The following is a 19,995-nucleotide window of genomic DNA, read 5'->3' on the forward strand; positions in this document are numbered from 1 at the left end:
CAGATTGTTAATTATTGTCAATATCAATATTTTGCAACATTTATAATGAAAACAATTAACACTGAAGACACCCTATGGTACCTGCTACAACTTTCAAAATTTGTAGTTACTACAACTGGGTCTAGGCCTACTCTGAAGTACAAAGTACAGACGCGGACGCACACATGCCGACTTTGAAGGCACGTATACCTGCAGCAGAGACGCAGCACTACGCACTGTTAACACGCTCTATACGCGCGCATTGTCACTTTGTACTTCAAAGACGTGGACAAACTGTTTACTGAAATAAATAGATCAAAGGGAAAGTATTTTAATATTAAATAAAAAATATCACTTCCGGAAATATAGTTCCTGTGGTCCAAAATACTATAATGGTATCAGGCCGGTTTAGAAAATAAAATTTACATGCACAACTCTGATTTTTTTCCTAGTCCGAGGTGCTCTGACGATAACACTCCGATCGCCAGGCAATCTACGTGAAGTAGGCAGTGGGACAACAAAACCGCTACGTGAACGAGCTAATTTTTTCCACAAAATGGGCTGAATAACACACAAATTTGCATGCACAAGCAAAATTCTACATCCACAGAGCCAAAGTTACATGCATTTTTTACATAGACCTACAGGAATACTGGAACAGAACCCTCCAATGAATAGGGTTGTATGGTCCATGGTGCAAAGAAAAGGGCGACATCGCCGGTGATCACATCGTAATGAATCGTGCAGACATAATACAGTGGTGTGCGGGATCAAAGAGTAGCCAAAATTTGCACCAATGACTATCCAAATCAAGTCTCTATCAAAAAGTCGGGAAAAACTTCCTCAAATACAAAAAGAGAGCAAAAACGATGCAACGATGTGATTTGATATGATCACCGGCAGGTGACCCTTGACCCTAAGTCAAGCATTTATTTTGTGCATGGTAAACCCCTCTAATCGTACGCCATAACGTATTAAACCAATTATTGGAACTGGCACCGTACACGTTCATGCGTTTCTATGGACGCTATCCGATCGAGATGAGAGACGAAGGCGAAGTAAGCTTAAAGTTTGATAACAAATAGTGAGCCTCAGTTTGAAAATCAACCATTTTTACTCATATTGTTACTTACATATTTAATCAGATTTCATCATGGCTCCAAAATTCTTTGATTTTTCGATGTTGCAAACAAAATAAAGCTAACAATTTTGAGATTGTTGTACTGTCAAGCAACACAGTTTCCAACACTTTTTTTCCGTACCAAAATATTTTTAGGGATGGGCGCATCGGTATATTTATTAACTGGACCGGGGACCAATCATATTATATTAGACTTTATTTCAACACGGAAAGCCCAATTCAACAAAAGTTGTTCTTCCTTGGGGCCGTGCATAAACAAACAAACATACATGTACAAAATAACAATTACAAAAGCTTATTATCTAGACTTAAACATATAAACAAACTCAAAATTATTAATTGTCAAGCCAAAATGATACTTATGGTTACATACATACCATGCTTACAGGCATGGCTTTATGATTTTTTAAGATTATTTTTGAAAGTATACAATGTTGGAGAGTTTTGGATATTATTTTCTAGTTCATTCCAGCTTACAGCACCTCTATATGACAGACTGCGCTTTTTGTACTCTGTTCTTGGCAGGGGAATAGTTACATTGCTTTGGCTTTGACGAAAATTATACCTATTGTTTACGTGACTGAAAATATGACTCAAGGTAAAGGAGGTGCAAGATGATTTAAGATTTTGTAGGTTAAAATTAAACAATTTGAGTTTTGTCTGTCAATTAATGGTTTCCAATTAAGTTCAGCACGGACCTCTATGCTAGGTGTGTCCCATTGTGCACCACAGATAGTTCTTGCAGCCCTGTTTTGAATAACTTGAAGTTTCTTTGAAACAGTAACTGTAACACCACAATTTCCCCATACAACATTACAATAATCTAAGTGCGGCAGAACAATAGCATTATACACAGTACATAAAATATCCTTAGGGAGACTATTTGCCCTGCATTGTTTGAGCATGAACATACCTTTTAGACTTTTTTACGTACATTATTGATTTGCTCATTCCAAGTTAATGTGTCATCAATAATTACACCCAGATGTTTACATTTATTAACTTTCTTTATAGTTACACCATTTATGTTGATAGATAATTCATTAACACTGTTCTTAATTGTATTGAGTCTTTGTCTAGATCCTATTAGCATAAATTCAGTTTTATCAGTATTCAGACTAAGTTTATTACTTTGTAACCAATTATTTATAATTTTTAAATCATTATTAATACATTCCGTGATATCATTTGACGAGTTAGAGGCATAGTACAACACAGTATCATCTGCATACATATTAACTTTACAATGAGAAACATAATTTGGTAAATCATTTATATAAATGAGAAAAGCGAGTGGTCCGTGGTCCGTCAATTGAGCCCTGGGGCATTCCACAAACAGTTTCTTTAAAATCTGATAGAGTCCCATTTACAGATGTACATTGGGTGCGACCAGAAAGATAACTAGTAAACCACTTAATACAATATTCACCTACTTTATACATTTTAAGCTTACTCAAGAAGATATTATGGTCTACAGTGTCAAATGCTTTCTTCAGATCCAGCAGACATAATCCAATTAAATTACCTTTATCAATTTCATTATACCAGTCCTCCGTGATGTTTATAAGAGAAGAAGAAGTGGAGTGAGATGGCCGGAAACCAGATTGGTTTATATTAATTAAACAATTTACATTTAAGTACTCGCACAGTTGATCAAACACGGCCCTTTCAATAATTTTAGAGATAACAACTAGAATTGAAATAGGTCTATAATTGCTAGGATCATTGGGATCACCAGCTTTAAATACAGGAATCACCTTTGCACGTTTCCAGCATGTAGGAAAAGTACATGATGCAAAAGAATTATTTATTAAATAAGTTACAATTGGTGTGATTACTGGTGATGCTATTTTCAGTAGTCGAGATGGAATGTTATCTAAACCAGTAGCTTTATCATTTGCTAACTTATTGAGTTGATTGAATACATAGTCATTTGATACATTTACAAATTCAAATTGTGACTGATCAGTTTGCTGCTTTTCATTGACTTCATAATTACAAAAGTTATTTTTAGCAATCTTACTTGCAAGTTTAGGGCCTATATTGGCAAAAAAAAATTGTTCAATTCATTTGCTTTATCCTTAGGTTCAGTTAGTGCCAGGCCATTTTCAGAGTTAATAACAGAGATTTTTGTATTTTTACCTTTAGAAGGAACAATATGCCGTAGATGTTCCCAGCTTTTTTAATATTATTCTTGTGTGCATCAAAACCTTGTTTAAGAAACTCTTTCTTTTTATCTTTTATAAGTTTGTTAGTTTCGTTTCTAATTTTACGGAAATTTTCCCAGCATTTGTTATCATTACTTGATTTAATAGCAATTTGTTTAAGTTTGTCACGTTTACGCATCATATTTAGCACATCATCGGTGATCCATGGAGAACACTTTTTACGAATTCTATGCTTTTTAAAAGGTGCATGCCTGTCAATTACTTCAAGAAATAATTTTTCAAATAGTTCAGCTGAAGTGTTAACATTACCAGTATTAAATACACTATCCCAGTTTGTTTGACACAAATCATTTAAGAAGTCAGTTTCATTGAATTTCTTGTAAGAACGAGATGTTCTGAAGTTATGTTTATCTGCATGCATTTTATCATCATCATTATTTTCATTTGTTGGTTCATTACATATCCTGTGTTTTTTACCCCATATTGCATATGATATTGAACGGTCACTTAAACCAACATGAATTACTCCAGAATCACATATCTTAGAAGGATTTGTACAATATATAACATCAATGAGTGTTTTACTATTCTTAGTTATCCTAGTTGGTTCCTTAATTAATTGTATACAAGGTTCATATTACTACAAATTTCTTTGAGTCTATTTGTGTAACAATGAGGCGTGCTTGTTAATAGATCACAATTTAGATCACCCATAAGTATATAATCTTTACCTTCTGACTCAACTACTTGAAGAATATGATTAAGATGATTGAATAGATCAATAGCTGACCCAGGCACTCTATACCATAATACAACTATGAGCGTGTTTCTACAGGCGCACCGCTAAGTTACCGCTAAATGGATAACGCTATCTTACCGTTATCTTACCGTTTAACCTGCTGTTTCCACAGACAGGTTTTTGCCGTTGGCGTGTTCATACCGTTTAATCTGAATGGGCTTCCTTTTAAGAGGCATTAGTTCAATAGTAAGCAGTTCAAGTTGATTTGAAGCTAAGTCATCTCTTACTTTGTGAATACAGTTTTTGTTTACATAAAAAGCTACACCGCCACGCCTATTATTAACATAATTTCCATTTAGTACTCTGTCATATATATAAAAAAAATAATTATCAATATCTATAATGTCATCTGATATATGTTCATTTAAGAAAGTTTCACCAAGTCCCATTACATCAATGGGATTATCATTAAGTATATGTTTTAGCTCATCAATATTACCAGTAAGACTGCAAATGTTTAGGTTTGCTAAAACAATATTTTTCCCATGTGTATTAAGAACTTTGTAGGATTAAAATTATTCAAGTGATTAATATCATTAATATCACTGTCTTTACTGATTTGGTTTGAATTGTCACTTGATATATTCAAACTATTTTTGCTTTCAATGCCCATACAAACTTCACTAATATCATTTAAAACATAATCAGTATAGCTGTCATTGCTATTTTCAGCCTTATTTTCATTTAAAAGGTGGATGCTAGTTGTTAATTCGTTGATCACTTCGTCACCATTATCATTAGGATCAACATCATAACCATTCTTTACATTAACATGAACATTATTTCTCACAATTGTACATGTATTTTCATTTTTGACGCTATTAATTTCAACAAGATGGTTTATGGCCTTATTTTCTTCTTTGACTTCGTTTTAGCAACTTTTGTGTATCATCATTCAATTTAGTATATTCACATAAAGTAGAACTATAAACATTTTCATTAATACCAGAATTAACTACACTTACTACAGTATCTTTTACCTTACAACACTTGTTTGTACATTCAATATGGTTACATGTTGTTACTTTATAAACACTATTACTAGTTTGTTCATCATCCAAGTTATAACCATTGTTTAAACCTTTGGCATGAATATCTTGAGAATTATCGTTTTCAATAACACTTGTACTGATTGAAACATCATTAGCAATATGTACAGAGTTCCTAATAGCATAATATGTAACATGATCAGTATCACTCTCATTATTTACAATATTTAAATTATCATTATCCTTGTCATCATAAATATCATTAACATTGTTTGCATCTGAAGCATCATCTGATTTATCACTATGATCATTACAAACATGTAAATTAACAGAATTACTAAATAAGTTGGCTTTGGTTTCACTGTTAGTAATATTATCATCAGTATTGTTTTTTCTAATTTCATTTAAAGAGTCAGCATGAATGCCGAAACTTATGAGTGTCAACAAGTCATTTTTTACAAGTCAAGTCCAAGTCACAAGTCCTTTTGTCCAAGTCCCAAGTAAGTCAAGTCATTTTGAAAAAGTTGCAAGTCAAGTCAAGTCACAAGTCATCAAATCACAAGTCAAGTCCCAAAAATAGTGACTCGATCGATACTCGAGTCAGACTCAAGTCCAAGTCGGACTCAAGTCTACATCTCGGGGGCACTCAACTTTGAAGTGACGGTATGTGCCTGTCAATAGGCCCTCTTTTTGAAGTCGCTATATACCCGATGACCCCCTTTTTTTAAAAGTCATACCCAATGACCCCCTTTTTCGGATTTTCTAGAATAGCATCATCAAAATGCAATAAAATATAGGCCTAAATGCCGAAACTTTCAAATTTTGCCCCATTTTTTCAAAATTTTCTATCCGATGACCCTTTTTTGAAATCTTATACCGGGGTACTCATAGCTCTAGTATAGAGCCTCTGCCAATGCCCAATTCTGTCGGTCGGACATCCGGGCTATCACTAGTCTCGGGCCCAAACTGCATGTGGCTCACGGTTTGTTGTGAACAACAGAAACCGGCTGTGAAGGAGGCTACATAGCGATGTTGCTGGAGTGACCCTCAATTTCGGAAAAACAACACTCGACCATTGAATTTAATTTTAAGTTTGTCAGTATATAAACGGTAAATCAAGTAAGTTTCTTCCACTCTGAAGACTTAGAAACGGTTGTTTGATTCCACTGATTATTTGCGATCGAAATTTACATAACACCAATGACAGAAATCATCAACAAAAATCGAATGTTTTCACTCGACCGTGAGTCGCATCATCAACCGGAAGTGACGTGGCACGGACCGACAGAATAGCACAAGTAATTATGAGGTCTGACAATTACCATGTACAAGCAATCTGAGTTCCTCGGCGCGGCGCCTCTTCACACAGCGCCTCGAAGTCGGCGCTACGCGCCTCTACTGTTAAAGTTGGACATCGCGATCCGAGGGAACTGACCAAGTTCTAGGGTACTCAATGACCCCCTTTTTTTCAAAATGTTATACCCAATGACCCCCTTTTTTATTTTGTTTGTACCCAATGGACCCCCTTTTTTAAAATAACGCTTTATGCCCGATAGGCCCCTACTCAGTTGCGACGCCGGGTGGCACGTACGTCACTTATAAAGTTGAGTCCCCCCCGGGGATGCCAGGGATTCAGTGGCGTAGCTAGGGCTTGCGGCGCCCAGGGCTAATACATAATGACGCCCGAGGCTGGTTCCCCCGACCATGATTGGGAGGGGGGGCACCGGGTTTGATTTGGGGGGCCGCAATCCGTTTTCGGCACTTTCCTACGGAGTTTAAAAGCTTCTTAAATTTCAGATCGATTGGGGGAACGGTGCCCACCCGCCTCCCCCATCCCCAGTGCCCCTATGACGCTACTACGCCACTGTCCGATCCCGGCCACTGTCTACGATTACTCTTATACATGCCAACATACTGAAAATATAACCGGGATAAGACATAAGCATCAAGTTTAACTCCCACTAAAGGAAACTTTTTAAATAGTTGTAACATGCACTTGAATGTGATTTCGGACTATACAAAAATTATTAGAATAGGCCCTAGGCCCTATCTTGAAGAAATTTTTAACAACTGCTAAAAAAAATGCTAAAATCTGTCAAACATAACACTAAATCTGGAACACTAAATTTTGTAAAAATCACTAGAAGTTAATTTTTAAGCATTATATTAGCTCTCAAATTCACCTATTTATAGGCCTACTACTCGCCGAGTAATAATCCAATTTTTCATGTGGAAAGACTCCGAAAGAGCCAAAGTGTATAGCCTACCGGTATACTTTCCAATGCATGGTTATTTCTTACTGACTTTCTTTCTTACTTTTCATGCGTATGAGTGTTTTTCCCGAAATAACTGAGACACGAAGGAGTGTCCGGGGGGGGGGTGTTTAAAATCATGTAAAATCGGCCATTTTTTGTGGCAATTAGCCATTAAGCCCCCGCATAACTCTGAAATTAATTCAATTCGATTCCAATCCAATTTTTTAATTTCAAAATCATTTCATTTCAATTCCAATCCAATCCAATTCTGTCATTCATTTCAATTCCAATTAAATTCCAATTCCAATACAGTTGCAGTTGCAAAAACTGTGTCTAGATATTGAACACTTTATTGTCCTCCTCGATTTGTAAACACATGTAAAATCTAAACTTCAAAACATCAAGTGTTTGATATCTAGCTGTCAAAGATATACATGTAAGCATTTTCTTTAATGGTTTTCTCACAATTTGTTCAAATGTACAGTGACTTTTGAGCATAAAAATTAGGAGCTTGAGAAAAATAGGGGCTTATGATTAGTGCCAAAAGTTTGAGATCTTTGGCAAGTTGGGGGGGGGGGTCTCATACTCACATTATCGATCATCAAGCAATAATTATTTAAAACATTAGAAATTGTAAGAATCAATTTCAATCATATTAGACATAGAACCTATAATTTTTCCACATGACAAGAGAGACAGTAGATATTCTTCTAAAGAAAGATTAAGAAGAACTCCAAATATGTCTCAATAAGTTTATACCTGTGTATGAGAAATTATATCATACTTTTAATTTTCTTCAATATACAGTAAGCCAAAGATTTAAGACCTTATTTGTTGAAATTAATTGAGAATTAAAGAAACGGTGATCTAAAAACTAATGAAGATACAAAATAAAAAGTTGCACTTTTGTGTTCTAATCAATGAAAGCACAATCATAGTTTTTCGTGCTAATTAATGAAAGCATAAAATTCACTAGTTATCTTGTCCGCGAAAGTTTTGTGTACAAATCAATAGGGCATGGAATGGGGCCTTGGCATACTGCAACTTTCAAAGCTTTTCAAACTCATTTTGCATCTTCCTTGCGTTTTTGGTACACTGTTTAAAATTCAAGATCTGTCTTTTAAACAACGTTGTTCAAAGTTTGAACAACATCGTTTTAAACATCGACATTTTAAACAGTGTTTTTGCTGTGTAAAAGGTGCTGCTATTGGCTGTTGGTTCCAATTATATGGCACATAGCTGCACATCTGCCTTTATTTAGAATATACAGGGGGTGACGTGACTGGTACCTTATTTTTTTTGGCTTACTGTATGTATTTTATGCTATAGGCCTATATCATTTTTAAATGAAAGCTTTCCAGAATAGGCCTACTTAGTTGCAATATGTTTTGTAACACTTTATGTTTATGTTTTTGTACCAGTTTATGGTGACCACTCAGTGTTTCTTTTTTATTTATCATGTTTAAGGAAAACAGTTTGTTTGTTTAAATTAAACGGAGCAGAACTTCACATAATTGTGAACTGTCTTCATATAATGTGGCATCGCTGAGTCTATTCATCAAAGAATTGCCAAATGTTAAAGACCTGGTCCGATGGATGCTAAATTTTTTAATGTGTGTCTCTTGTGTGAATAGACCTGGAAGTGTATCAGAATTCAGAACGGGGAAAGGGCACTTTTTACAGGTGGAATGATCTGGAATCACAGACATCTGCTTGTGAATTGAAATGCTGAATTGAAATCAAAGCTGAATTGCATTTCAATTCCACTTCATTCTTCATCACTCAACATGATTTCAATTCCAATCCAATTCAATTCTTTGCTCACGATGATTTCATTTCCAATCCAATTCAATTCATGCCCAAGCCCACTCATTTCGATTCCAATTCAATTCCAATGCATTGAAATGAAAATCGCCCAAACTTCATTTCAATTCAATTCGATTTCAATGCATTGAATTAACATTACCACACACCACCACCACCAACGACGGTAAAAGCTGGTAAACACGGTAAACACATCGACGAGCCCATGACTGACAAGATAATATTTTAGCCTCAACCTTAGCAGCAAAGTTAGCTGAGTCCAATTTCCAACACACATTTTTCATACATTAGGTCAGAGAGATGAGAGAGGCATGCGAGAGAAAGGAAAACATACGTGTTGTAAGCTTTTCGTGTAGAAATCTGCATCTGGTAAGCAAGAAAGCAACCGGCATAGCCTTAAAATAATGGCTAACTCCGTCAAAAATATAAAGGTATGTTATTTATGATAAGTTCTATTTAGTCGATGTAGTTAAAATGATACTAACGTGCCCGATGGAGCGAAAACATGAAATTGTAGTGCCAGTATTTTTAAGCTTACACTGACTGGTACATGGGTACACATGAACACATGCATTTGACCATGATTTGACATATGATACGGTAGTATAAATGTAGGTATGCCAGGTGAATTCAAATTTGCCATCAAACTGCATCATTTTATGTATCAAATTAAAGCCCTTGAGTAAAGAAAGCCAAAACTGAAAACCTTTTTTCATACTTAGCACTTTCCGTAGCAAAGTTACATCTTGTTGACTTTCATTTCATCAAAAAGATTCAGCTAGCAAAATTCCCAAAAAAGCATTTCGATGGTGTTTCTAGATCTTAGTCTCATGTTGATAGCAGCTTTTTAATGGAACTGCTATCAAAATCCCTCTAGAATTCCATGTGCGATTGACTTATCACCATAAAAAAATCATATATTTGGGTTGAGTCACGGGCGCACCAGAGTTTTTACGAGACATACTTACTTGTCCCGCAATAACAGGAATTCCTTTACCAACCGGACTTTGCTGTCCTGCAATATCGGGTAATCCTGTCATAACGAGACATTATGTTTTTAACATGCTCTTCGGGCTAAACGATTGAGTATCGCATGTCATGAATAGCGCCATCGTGTTCAGCGTGAAAAGAACCCCTCAGTCGACCATGGCGGGGGGTTACGGCAAAATGGGATGTTAGTGATATTTTGCTATTTCTTGTTTTCCATTGAAATATCTATAGACAATTCGAACAATGCAATACGTATTTAGCAACGTATAAGGCCAAATAAAAAATAAAACATGTTTCACGTCCCCTCCTGCTTCCTTTTTTGAGGTTTCTTCAATTTTATTTTAATTTTTTGAAATTCAGTTATAACTTTTCAAAAAATATGTCTAGGAAGTAGAGATGCTTTCTATAGCCTTGCTAATATGTCTTGACTTGGGACCCTGGAAAAGTGGGAGGTGTGACACTTTGACTGAAAATTTCAACTTTTCTCTTTAATTAAACTATGAAGACAGCATCATAATCCTTCAAGTTTACATTCATTTGAAAGCTAATTCTGCTTGAACATGATGCCAAAAGATAAGTAATACGACATTGCTAATTAAATTTACGGACCAATAAGTTAACGAAGTGCAAAGTGGGAGGATCACAGACACGGATCTTCGGACACGGTACAATGTAATCTCTATGGGCAAAATGAATATTTATAGGTACCGTACCAACTATGATCCACTTGAAATTTTTAGTAATTTAATATTGTATGGTTAATAGATGTATTTGAATGGACTTATTAATAGTTCTGCTGTAATATTTTATAAATTTTACTTTAATTATACAGATTAATGACACTTAACGAGCTGCTAATTAAGAGTAAAACGATGATGCGACAAAAGCTCTGACATTCAGAAATTGTGTTGGGAGTTTGAACCACTGTGATAGAGGTCAACTATCCACCCCTCATTAATGCTGTATTTTAGAAGCAAGTAATTAATAAAGAATTAAACAAATCGTTGGCCTGTAATGTTCTAAATTATTAGATTAATGACACTTAACGAGTTGTTAATTAGCAAAGGCTAAAATCATTTTGCCATCAAAAACGAGTCTGATCATTAGAAATTGTATCAACTATTTTGATAAAAATTCCTTTAAAAGGGAAAGCCAGCCTCAATGTAGAAGAGGTCTTGTAATTAGTTTTGGTCAATGTGAAAGGCATTTTTAGGATCACGCTTACATCTACATGACAGTCCACCAAACCATCAACGATGAGAACATGCACACTGAAACAGCAGAAAACATTAATTCCTAATCTCATGTCAACTCTTTTAATTCATTACATGTACTCCAAATTGTTCTGGTCTGTTTGTTTTGTTGTTGTTGTTGTTGTTGTTGTTGTTGTCGTTGGTTTTTTTGTCTTTTCAGCTTTTTACCCACGATATCTCAATTTCCAATTTTGTAATACCAGAACTTATTTAACTCAATATCTTCGCTTAGGAATGTCCGATTTCACTGCTTTCGATATATACACTGCCGGTTTGAGTTAACTTACATGTACATTTTATTTTAAAATAACTTAATTAATTCGCAATGTATAGTTTAAGCCTACTATATTATAATAGATAGTGGCCAGCACATTTATAAAGGACTGGTTACTCACTACAATCTTCACTCTTAAACTGTGTTTTTCTGAATGTGCTGATCATGTTGATTGCTAGTCGGAAACTCCTCATGAAGCTATGGACATGGCATCTTAAATACTCCATTCTATAACAGTCTGCCTAGTGCCTTGTGTGTTTTCTCTTCAATCATTTTGTTGAATGTAATTTTATGAATCAAATAGTTATGTGTCATTTTATTTATAATAAAGAAGTTATTAAATTAATAAAGTAAGACAATTTATTTATCTATAAGTGCATGTCAAATGGGGTACATTGTTCAATACTATATGCATAAATTATGCCCATATTATAGCTAGGCCCTAAAAACTTTATTTTGCATCGGATTTTTCCCGTTGAAAAGACAAAACTGATGTTTATGATAGCAACCATTTCATCAATAACATTTTGAGTCATTTTATCCATAAAGCGACACAGGATATGATAGATAACTACTTTCACATCAATATGGTCCATATGATCACAGATTGTTGAGAATCTGTGATATGATCCGAGGATATGATGAAGATTTTGATTCTATAGATCTGTTATCAACATGATATCACGCTGTTCAGTGGTCAAGGAGTAAGGACCCGGTCAAGGACACTGATATGACATCATAGGTGATGTCAGATTTTCTTCTGCTGACCATATGATGCTATATATATATATTAACTATTATTGTTACATTTAGGCCTTTAAACTTTTAAAGTCATAATTAATTAGTTCAAACATAACTTTGGTAATACTCACTCGTTTTCGTTCGTTGAAACGGCAAAACATACTTACTTTTCCTAACAAATCAATTAAAATATTTAAAAAAAATTTAACCACAAAAAGTAAAAAAAAAAATCATTCCAATACCACTAAAATATAATCTCTTGAGTAAACTGACCCCAAACCTGAAACAGGTACCAGCCCCGAATGGGCTGGCGAAAAACTACATTGTCCTACAGGTCAAACATTATACTCCCTCTCATTTATGCTGTTATTGTTTAAAAGCAATTAATAATTTATTAAAAATAAAATGCAACATTGTTTAATGTAACTGATAATTTAATTGTCATACTCTAAGTCAAGGAGCAGATTGACACAGTGTCAAGAACTAAAAGTAATGGCCTATAACAGTTCCAAACACCCGGAAGCTCAACTCTGTAGCATTTGTAATGTCAGAGAGCTGTCATGTTATTGTATGGCATGTTTACAAACTGATTTTCATGCTTGTAAGGTTTGCAGAATCAGACACCAGCAAAGATCAAAAGAAGTGTCACTGAAACTGAAGAAATGGCAAACTTTATTGCCAAGGATCAGTAATTGCCATTAAACCATCAAGTGATTCATATGATTACCACTTGTTTAAAAGTTGCATCAGAAGGCATTATTACAATCAATGAAGTAGCTTTTGTTCATTCTGACTATAACCATATGGTACATTAAAAGTGTCGATTGCAGATCAAGCCAGGAAGCAGCCACTCCACGTTTATGGAATTTCACTCATAATTATCAAGTGACTACAAAAGAAGGGTGTTTGAAAGTAAGATGAAAGACCAGCCATTGTACCAAAGCAAAATATAGTACAATATTATGTTGCTATTGACCTTTCACAAAGCAAGAAAAAAGCAAAATTATTGTGTTCTTCAAAATGCAGACCATGAAGACATTTTGTGTTCATTATCGTGACTGCGCTTTGATTCAGCTAGGACAGCCAAGATGGGTAAAAACTGAGGATTAAAGCATGTTAGACAGGCTCATAGTTATATAACTTGTATTTTTGATGTTTAGAGAGCATGTGTGTATAACCAGAAACCACTCTGGACATGATTTTCCTACACGTTATGCTGAAATAACAATGTGACAATTTTTACAGCAAATTTTATGAAGGTAATTTTCATCCTCATGTATCACGATTACCTTTATAGGGATACCTGTAAAACTATACATATTTAGAATGCTCTTGTGTTGAATACTCCAATTCTGGCATAGATTTTTCTCTAGGATGTATCTCATCAGTGGACCAAATTTTTTGAGTCATACACTTTTTTATGGAAAAATCACCGATATTTGTACTTGTAACTTCTTAACCCTTACCCCTATCAAGAAATTAATGTCATTTTTGAATTCCTTGGAGCAAAAGCTTCAAAAATATATGTATACTTTTCATAGGGTGAGATGTTTAGTTTTTGCGAAGCAAACGTTTGAATCAAAAAAGGCGTAAATTTCTTGAATTTTGTCGGTGTCACGCAAAAGGTTCCCAACTTAAAACACTTTTGTAAGGTTTTGTGATAGTAAGAGGGTGCCTATCTCTCAGAACAAGAAATAAAAAGAGGCCTCCTCCTTTTTCCAGGCATTATTGTATACGCTAAAACAGCTCTAATTATGGGTATTTACACCGATTTTGTGATAAAAATAATAAATAAAAAGCCCCTCTTCCTCCTTTTTTTTCAAAAACCCGGACGTGAAACATGTTTTTTATTTTACTTGGCCTAAATATAAACAATTTTTTATTTGACTTATTTCAAACAAAATATATTTTATTTGTTCCAAGCCCCAAGGAAGAATTTCCAACAACTGAGGAGTCAAATTTTACTACAGTTAATTTCCCGACTCCCAAACAAAATTTATAAGTAATTTTTTCAACCTCATTCCACTGCATACATTTTCAAAATATCGTGCTCACATTTGTGGAATTATTTATCGATAAGCTGCTCAAAAAAGTAGCATAATTTGCTGAAAACTGAATCAATTCCCATCGGGTTTTCTTTCAGTGGGCGCCATGATGCTTATTAATATTCTGACGTAAAAAGGTCATAGGTTGTATATTTGAAGAGCTTATTTCCAAACCGTGTTAAGTCCACCCACCTTCAAAATTGAGATTTTGATGAAAATGGGTAGTGAGTAACTAGGGCTATCCAGCAATGTGTTTGTTTTTTCCCAAAATTTGTCAAGTTCCGAAATATTGACACACAAAGTATCGATTTTTTTCCAAAACGCGTTAAGTCCAATCCAGTTTTGTAGCAAACTGTGTTAAGTCCACGAACAATGCCCTTGTGGGCAGCTTGTAGGCAAGCAGCACGGCATAGGGCTTCCAACACACCACATTTCGCCAAAATACATTCTAGAAACGCTTGCTGTTAGAATAAGATAAATTTTAATGCTAATTTATTGCACATTCTAGGAAGCGTGGTTACCTTTTTTAAAATAACCGAGTGAGAGGGTTTTCAAGAAAATTTTTTCCTGTCAAAACTGAAGCATCCTCTGTATAAAAGAAAATATGAATATTAACTGCACATCATATATAACGATTCGTGATACCCAATTATGGCGCAATTGATGCCGTTTAAGAGGCAGAGAATTTTATTTCAATTTTATATCGCCAAAAATTTTTTAATTGAGCAAGAATAAGGATAGAAAAACGTTGAAAATCCTATGTGAATATTACATTAGACCCGCAAAAGATTACTGTTTCGCTTTTTATGGTAATCTAATCTTTTATTTCCTGAAAAAACATTTGGGGTCTAAAATGGAATTTTTATGTAATTGATAAAAACATCGAACGTGTATACAAGAAAAATGGTAGGTTCCTCTATAGTATTTTACTGACCATGGAAATGTACTGACACCGTGAGAGCACGTGTCAAAATCGATATCATGTATTGTCCATATAGACGCCGCATTTATCATGTTTATGGTCGGATTAACAACAATTGAGCGCTATTAATACACATTAATGTATTTAGGCAAATAAAATTCCAAAATATGGTACGCTTTTCTGCTTTTGCTTGTCACGTGGTATGCCTATATTGAAGTTGCGATTATATCTTCAATAAGTTTCAAATGAATTCCATGAAGACAAGTGGTCGAGTGGTCTAAGGCGCTAGGCTCATAGAGCATTATAAGCGGCGCCGTGAGTTCTAACCCCGCCTCTGCCAAATTTTAAAGGAAGCAAAATTTAAATTTAACTTTTTTAAATTTTCATATTGGGGAAATGTGACTGGGAGAATGTATGTATGGCGTGGAGTGGTGTGGGCTTCCAATAGTTAATCGCCAACGTTCTTGTTTGGTCCTGAGACTAGTATACATGAATTTGGTCTGCATAAAAAGTTGTTGTTGTTGTTTTTGTTTTATATTAGTAGGCTTAGTTTGTATGGGATTTCTGAAATATTTGATAGATACCTCCAGAAAGACATGAATAGGGTGGGAAGGGGGAGAGGGAGAGGTTGTGATGGTACAATTAATGTTAGAGGATGGTGGTAGAGTTAGTTTTTGATATTATTATTTTGTATGATTATCAAAATGTGCTACTAAATTCAAGGTATAATTTTAAAGTTAAAGGTATAAAAAAACTTAGGACTTAAAAACTTACGACTGTCTAAATGACATTAGGGTGGCAGCATGGGGGAGGGGGAAATATTTGTGAATATTGTGGATATTTCAGGTCATCACTTATTGTCAGTGAAATGATGTTTATTTAATTCTGAGAAATGCAATTCAACTAAGTTTTGAATTTTGAACTATTTTAAACGTCGAATTTTGGTAAAAAATGGGCAGCAGGTGGGGGTTCGAGATGCAAGGTGTTTTGTGGCAAAATTGTGTTTTATAGTAGAGAGAATCACGCTTTTGTATGTTTCTAATAAATTTGTTATCTTTTAAGACTAGTTTGAGAAAAATATGGTTAGTTCTGTGTTACAGATACTATGTTTTGTGTCAAAATGTGTTAAGTCCATGCCAGAAATTGCGTTTTGTGTCAAAACGTGTTAAGTCCATGCTATTTTTAAAACAAATTAATTCATTAAAAAAAATCAAAAGTCTCTAGATTTTAACTTAACATGTTTTTATGGTCCTATTTATGTCGCCTTCACTTCACTGTAATTTTATAGAAATCGAACTTTTTTTCATTGCCATAAAGAAAATTCCTGATTTTCTTCAAAGTGAATCTTGTGGACTTAACACGGTTTGGAAATAAGCTCTTCATTTGCATAATTCGGAAAACTCCGGAAACTCCGCTGCTAAATTTCATTCATAAATCCAAAGTCGGAAGCTTTTTCCGACTGATTATGGTGGTGACGCTCATCTAAAAATGAGGCATCTGCGCTTGCCGAAAGTGAAAATAACAGCGGTCATTTACACACTGCCGAATGCATACTTCGATAATGTCCTCTCATGGTAGTTTTCACGTTATAACCGGACTTAATAATTACGAATATTTAATAATGTCTGTTTATTGCAAGACATCCTCTAATGTAAGAAAGTCTGGTAAAAAGTCTGTGCGCCCGTACTGTAAGTGAAGTATAGACAACATATTTACATGTTTATGTAGGTTTTCTTGACCGGCCAGTTCTTAATATTTCTATGTAAATATATGTATTGTGGGCTAAGGTGAATTTGGCTGACTAGCAAATGTGTTAATTAAGGTTTGCCTGGCATACTTACATCATTTGTAGCTGCACGTGGGTAGTTTCAATCCATTTTGACCCATTTCGATCCATTGCCAGATTTACAACTACCCATTTGTAGGTACAAAAGGCCAACCTTGTGCAATAATTATGAGACCCCCCAATTTTTCCAATCGACTCGCCAAAAATCGCTTTCCCCCCCTCTCGGACCGGCAAAAATTCTTTGCCCCCCCCCTTGAACATGCCAAATTTTTGGGATTTGCAAACTTTAAATGGTCTAGATGTATGTTGCGAGCGCAGCGAGCAGGAAAATTTGCATAAGTGTTTCCCTACTGTTTTCCTAAGCCTTTTTAGAGCGTTTTATTAAAAAGGCGCCCCATGAATGTGTGCCAAAAATCGCTTGCCAAAATTGCTTGCCCCCCTTTCGCTCGCCAAAAATGTCTTCCCCCAATTTTACCCTCCCCAGGGCTCATAATTACTGCACAGCCCCTTAGTTAACACCAAATTGGCTCAAATAGGAAATTGGTGCAAAAAAAATAAGTCCTTCAAAATGGGGGTACTAAGGGCTAAACAAAAAACATGTTGCTCTAGAGGGAGGCATTGGTAAGGGCAACATGTCTTTTGTTTAGCCTCAAACCTCCCAGTTTTGAAGGACTTATTTTTTTGCAAAATCCGTGACTTTTTTCACGCCCTCAAAATCCTTAGGGGTGGGGGTAGCATTTTGCAAGTTATTTTCTTTTCTGTATATATCTAGCTTACTTGTTTGTTATATCACCATTTAGCTATGGAAATACTGAGCAAAAAAACACTTAAAGCATCCCTATATAGCTCATACCATTGTGTAGATATGGCCTTTTCAAATCGAAAATGATGTGAATTGTATTGGTTTTTAAATCAATTGTCACCCGAACCCTCAAGTTTCTACCCCTGCTACAAAAATAAAGAAATATGTGGATCCCATTCAATGCTTTTAATATCACAATTGTACCCTTGTTTTAACAATTAGAATAGAAAATTAGGCACTATTTGATAGTTTTCATGTTCATACACTCACAGGAAATCTGCAAGTCAAAATTTTTGTCACCCCAAAACGGCTATTTTCGGCCAAAATCGGTGATAAAATTGAATTTTCCTTGAAACCTATAAAAGATAGGGAGTTTTAAGTGCCAAAATCTGATTCTAGATGATATTTTACCCTTGGAAACCTATAAACAATCAAGAATTTTTATTGTTTTCACCCCTAAATACTTTTTTCACATGTGTGTCCGCCAAACGTAAGTCAAAGCTTGAATGCTGTCATATGCAGACTGACTTTGATTCTGTGCAGGTAACTTTTCAAATGTACATGATGTACCTGCAAAGTGCATGTAGAATTTTAGTGAGTAAAATCAGTAAATTATACAGTACGGTATACAATGTCCCTCTCTAAATCAAAGAAGTAATTAAATATCCCACACGACATGTACGAAATGTACACCCATCGAATGTTTGTCATCAGCCCTCAGATCGGCCCATATGGACATTGTGTACTGGTTTTCAGTACCCTGTTTTCCATGGGTGACTGTAGGAACCCATGGATTCAATCTACACGAAATTAAATTACACCAATTTTTACTTTTCATCTTTAAAAAAGATGATTAGTTTCACAGCACAAATTTCTTATGTACAATGTAGGCCTATGGTTAAATTGTGTGCAAGTTACTTGCACTTTGTTTTTCTATTTTACCTGCAGTCCTGCACAAATGCAAGTAACTTTTTTCTAGTAAATCGAACACTTTGGGTTCCCAAAATTTGTAAATGGGCTATTATTAAAGTCTAATTGATGTGCTGTGCGTGTAACAAGCTGGAAACATTGCGTATTTGACAAACCCGTTAGTGTTTTCCAAAGCCTTTGTAGATTGTGTTATTTAAAGGGTGCCACGTAAGGCCACCCGCCCTCACTTCATTTTCTGACCCTCGCTTGAATTAATTATTGTGATTTTCCAAATGTAGATAAAAACTGGTTATTTGCAACAACAAAAAATGATGAATATCCCTTTATTTTTTGTGGAAAAATCAAAATCAAAACATACATTTTGCTGTCAACCTTGCAGTTGCTGCAGACTCTTTTTAATATACTTTTAAATCTCATTTGGGCTAAACATCCATCTTCAAGTTCAAGTGAGTGAGAGGCAAATAACAACACATTTTACATACATGTTGGCCATATAATGAAAGGCAGAAAAATAATGAATAATGAAAAAGTTACCTCACTTGTTTTCAAGTTTTTTTTAAGTTATTTATTTTTTCGGCTTTGGAGTGTCCCTGGACCTAGACCTTTTAAATTTTAAAAAACCCTTTTTTTTTCGTTTTTTGAAATTCAAGTATAGTCCCACCCGCCAATTTTGAAAAATGTTCAACCAAAAACGGGGTGTGACTATACTCGCGTCAGTAGGCCTACGGTATGTGATGGGAAACTCAAAATTGACTGTTAGTCTAGTGGCCTAAATGTGTGCCAAAAATTACTGATACTGGTACCGGTACCTGAAGTTTTAGAACTGCACACATGTTACTAAAAAAAGGTATTAGAATTGGGTTAAATTGTGTAAATTTTTATAATTTTTTTTTTTTTGTACTTCAGTGGTCTGTAGATGAAAAGCCAGTGAAGATTGACAAATGGAACTGTACAGCGGTAAAGAATTCTTTGGATGATGCTGTAAGAAAGGTAGGTTTAGGAAGTTGGTGCATCTGTATTCACTTGGATGCTTTTTTGGAAAATGTATCTCAATGAAAAAAGTGACTTAATTTAGGTGAACCAGGAGTCACTTTTCT

At 34.9% G+C, this 19,995-nt stretch overlaps 2 protein-coding genes across 2 annotated transcripts in view; one reads left to right on the forward strand and one right to left on the reverse strand.

The window, feature by feature from the left end:
- Positions 1-1,241, reverse strand: part of LOC140169710 (intraflagellar transport protein 81 homolog) — a 60,644-nt gene extending 59,403 nt beyond the window's left edge. The window contains 1 exon segment of the mRNA XM_072193008.1: positions 1,113-1,241. The gene's annotated coding sequence lies outside the window, so the exon portion shown is untranslated.
- An 8,190-nt stretch (positions 1,242-9,431) lies between these two features.
- The window catches only part of LOC140169711 (signal peptidase complex subunit 2-like), a 30,462-nt gene continuing 19,898 nt past the window's right edge, over positions 9,432-19,995 (forward strand). Inside the window, exons 1-2 of the mRNA XM_072193009.1 lie at positions 9,432-9,586; positions 19,805-19,888. Of these exons, the coding sequence (XP_072049110.1) occupies positions 9,560-9,586; positions 19,805-19,888 (111 nt within the window). The 5' untranslated portion in view covers positions 9,432-9,559. The remainder of the gene's footprint in view (positions 9,587-19,804; positions 19,889-19,995) is intronic.

This window comes from Amphiura filiformis, chromosome 14 (genome assembly GCF_039555335.1).
Source record: "Amphiura filiformis chromosome 14, Afil_fr2py, whole genome shotgun sequence".
In the NCBI taxonomy this organism is placed as follows: Eukaryota; Metazoa; Echinodermata; class Ophiuroidea; order Amphilepidida; family Amphiuridae; genus Amphiura; species Amphiura filiformis.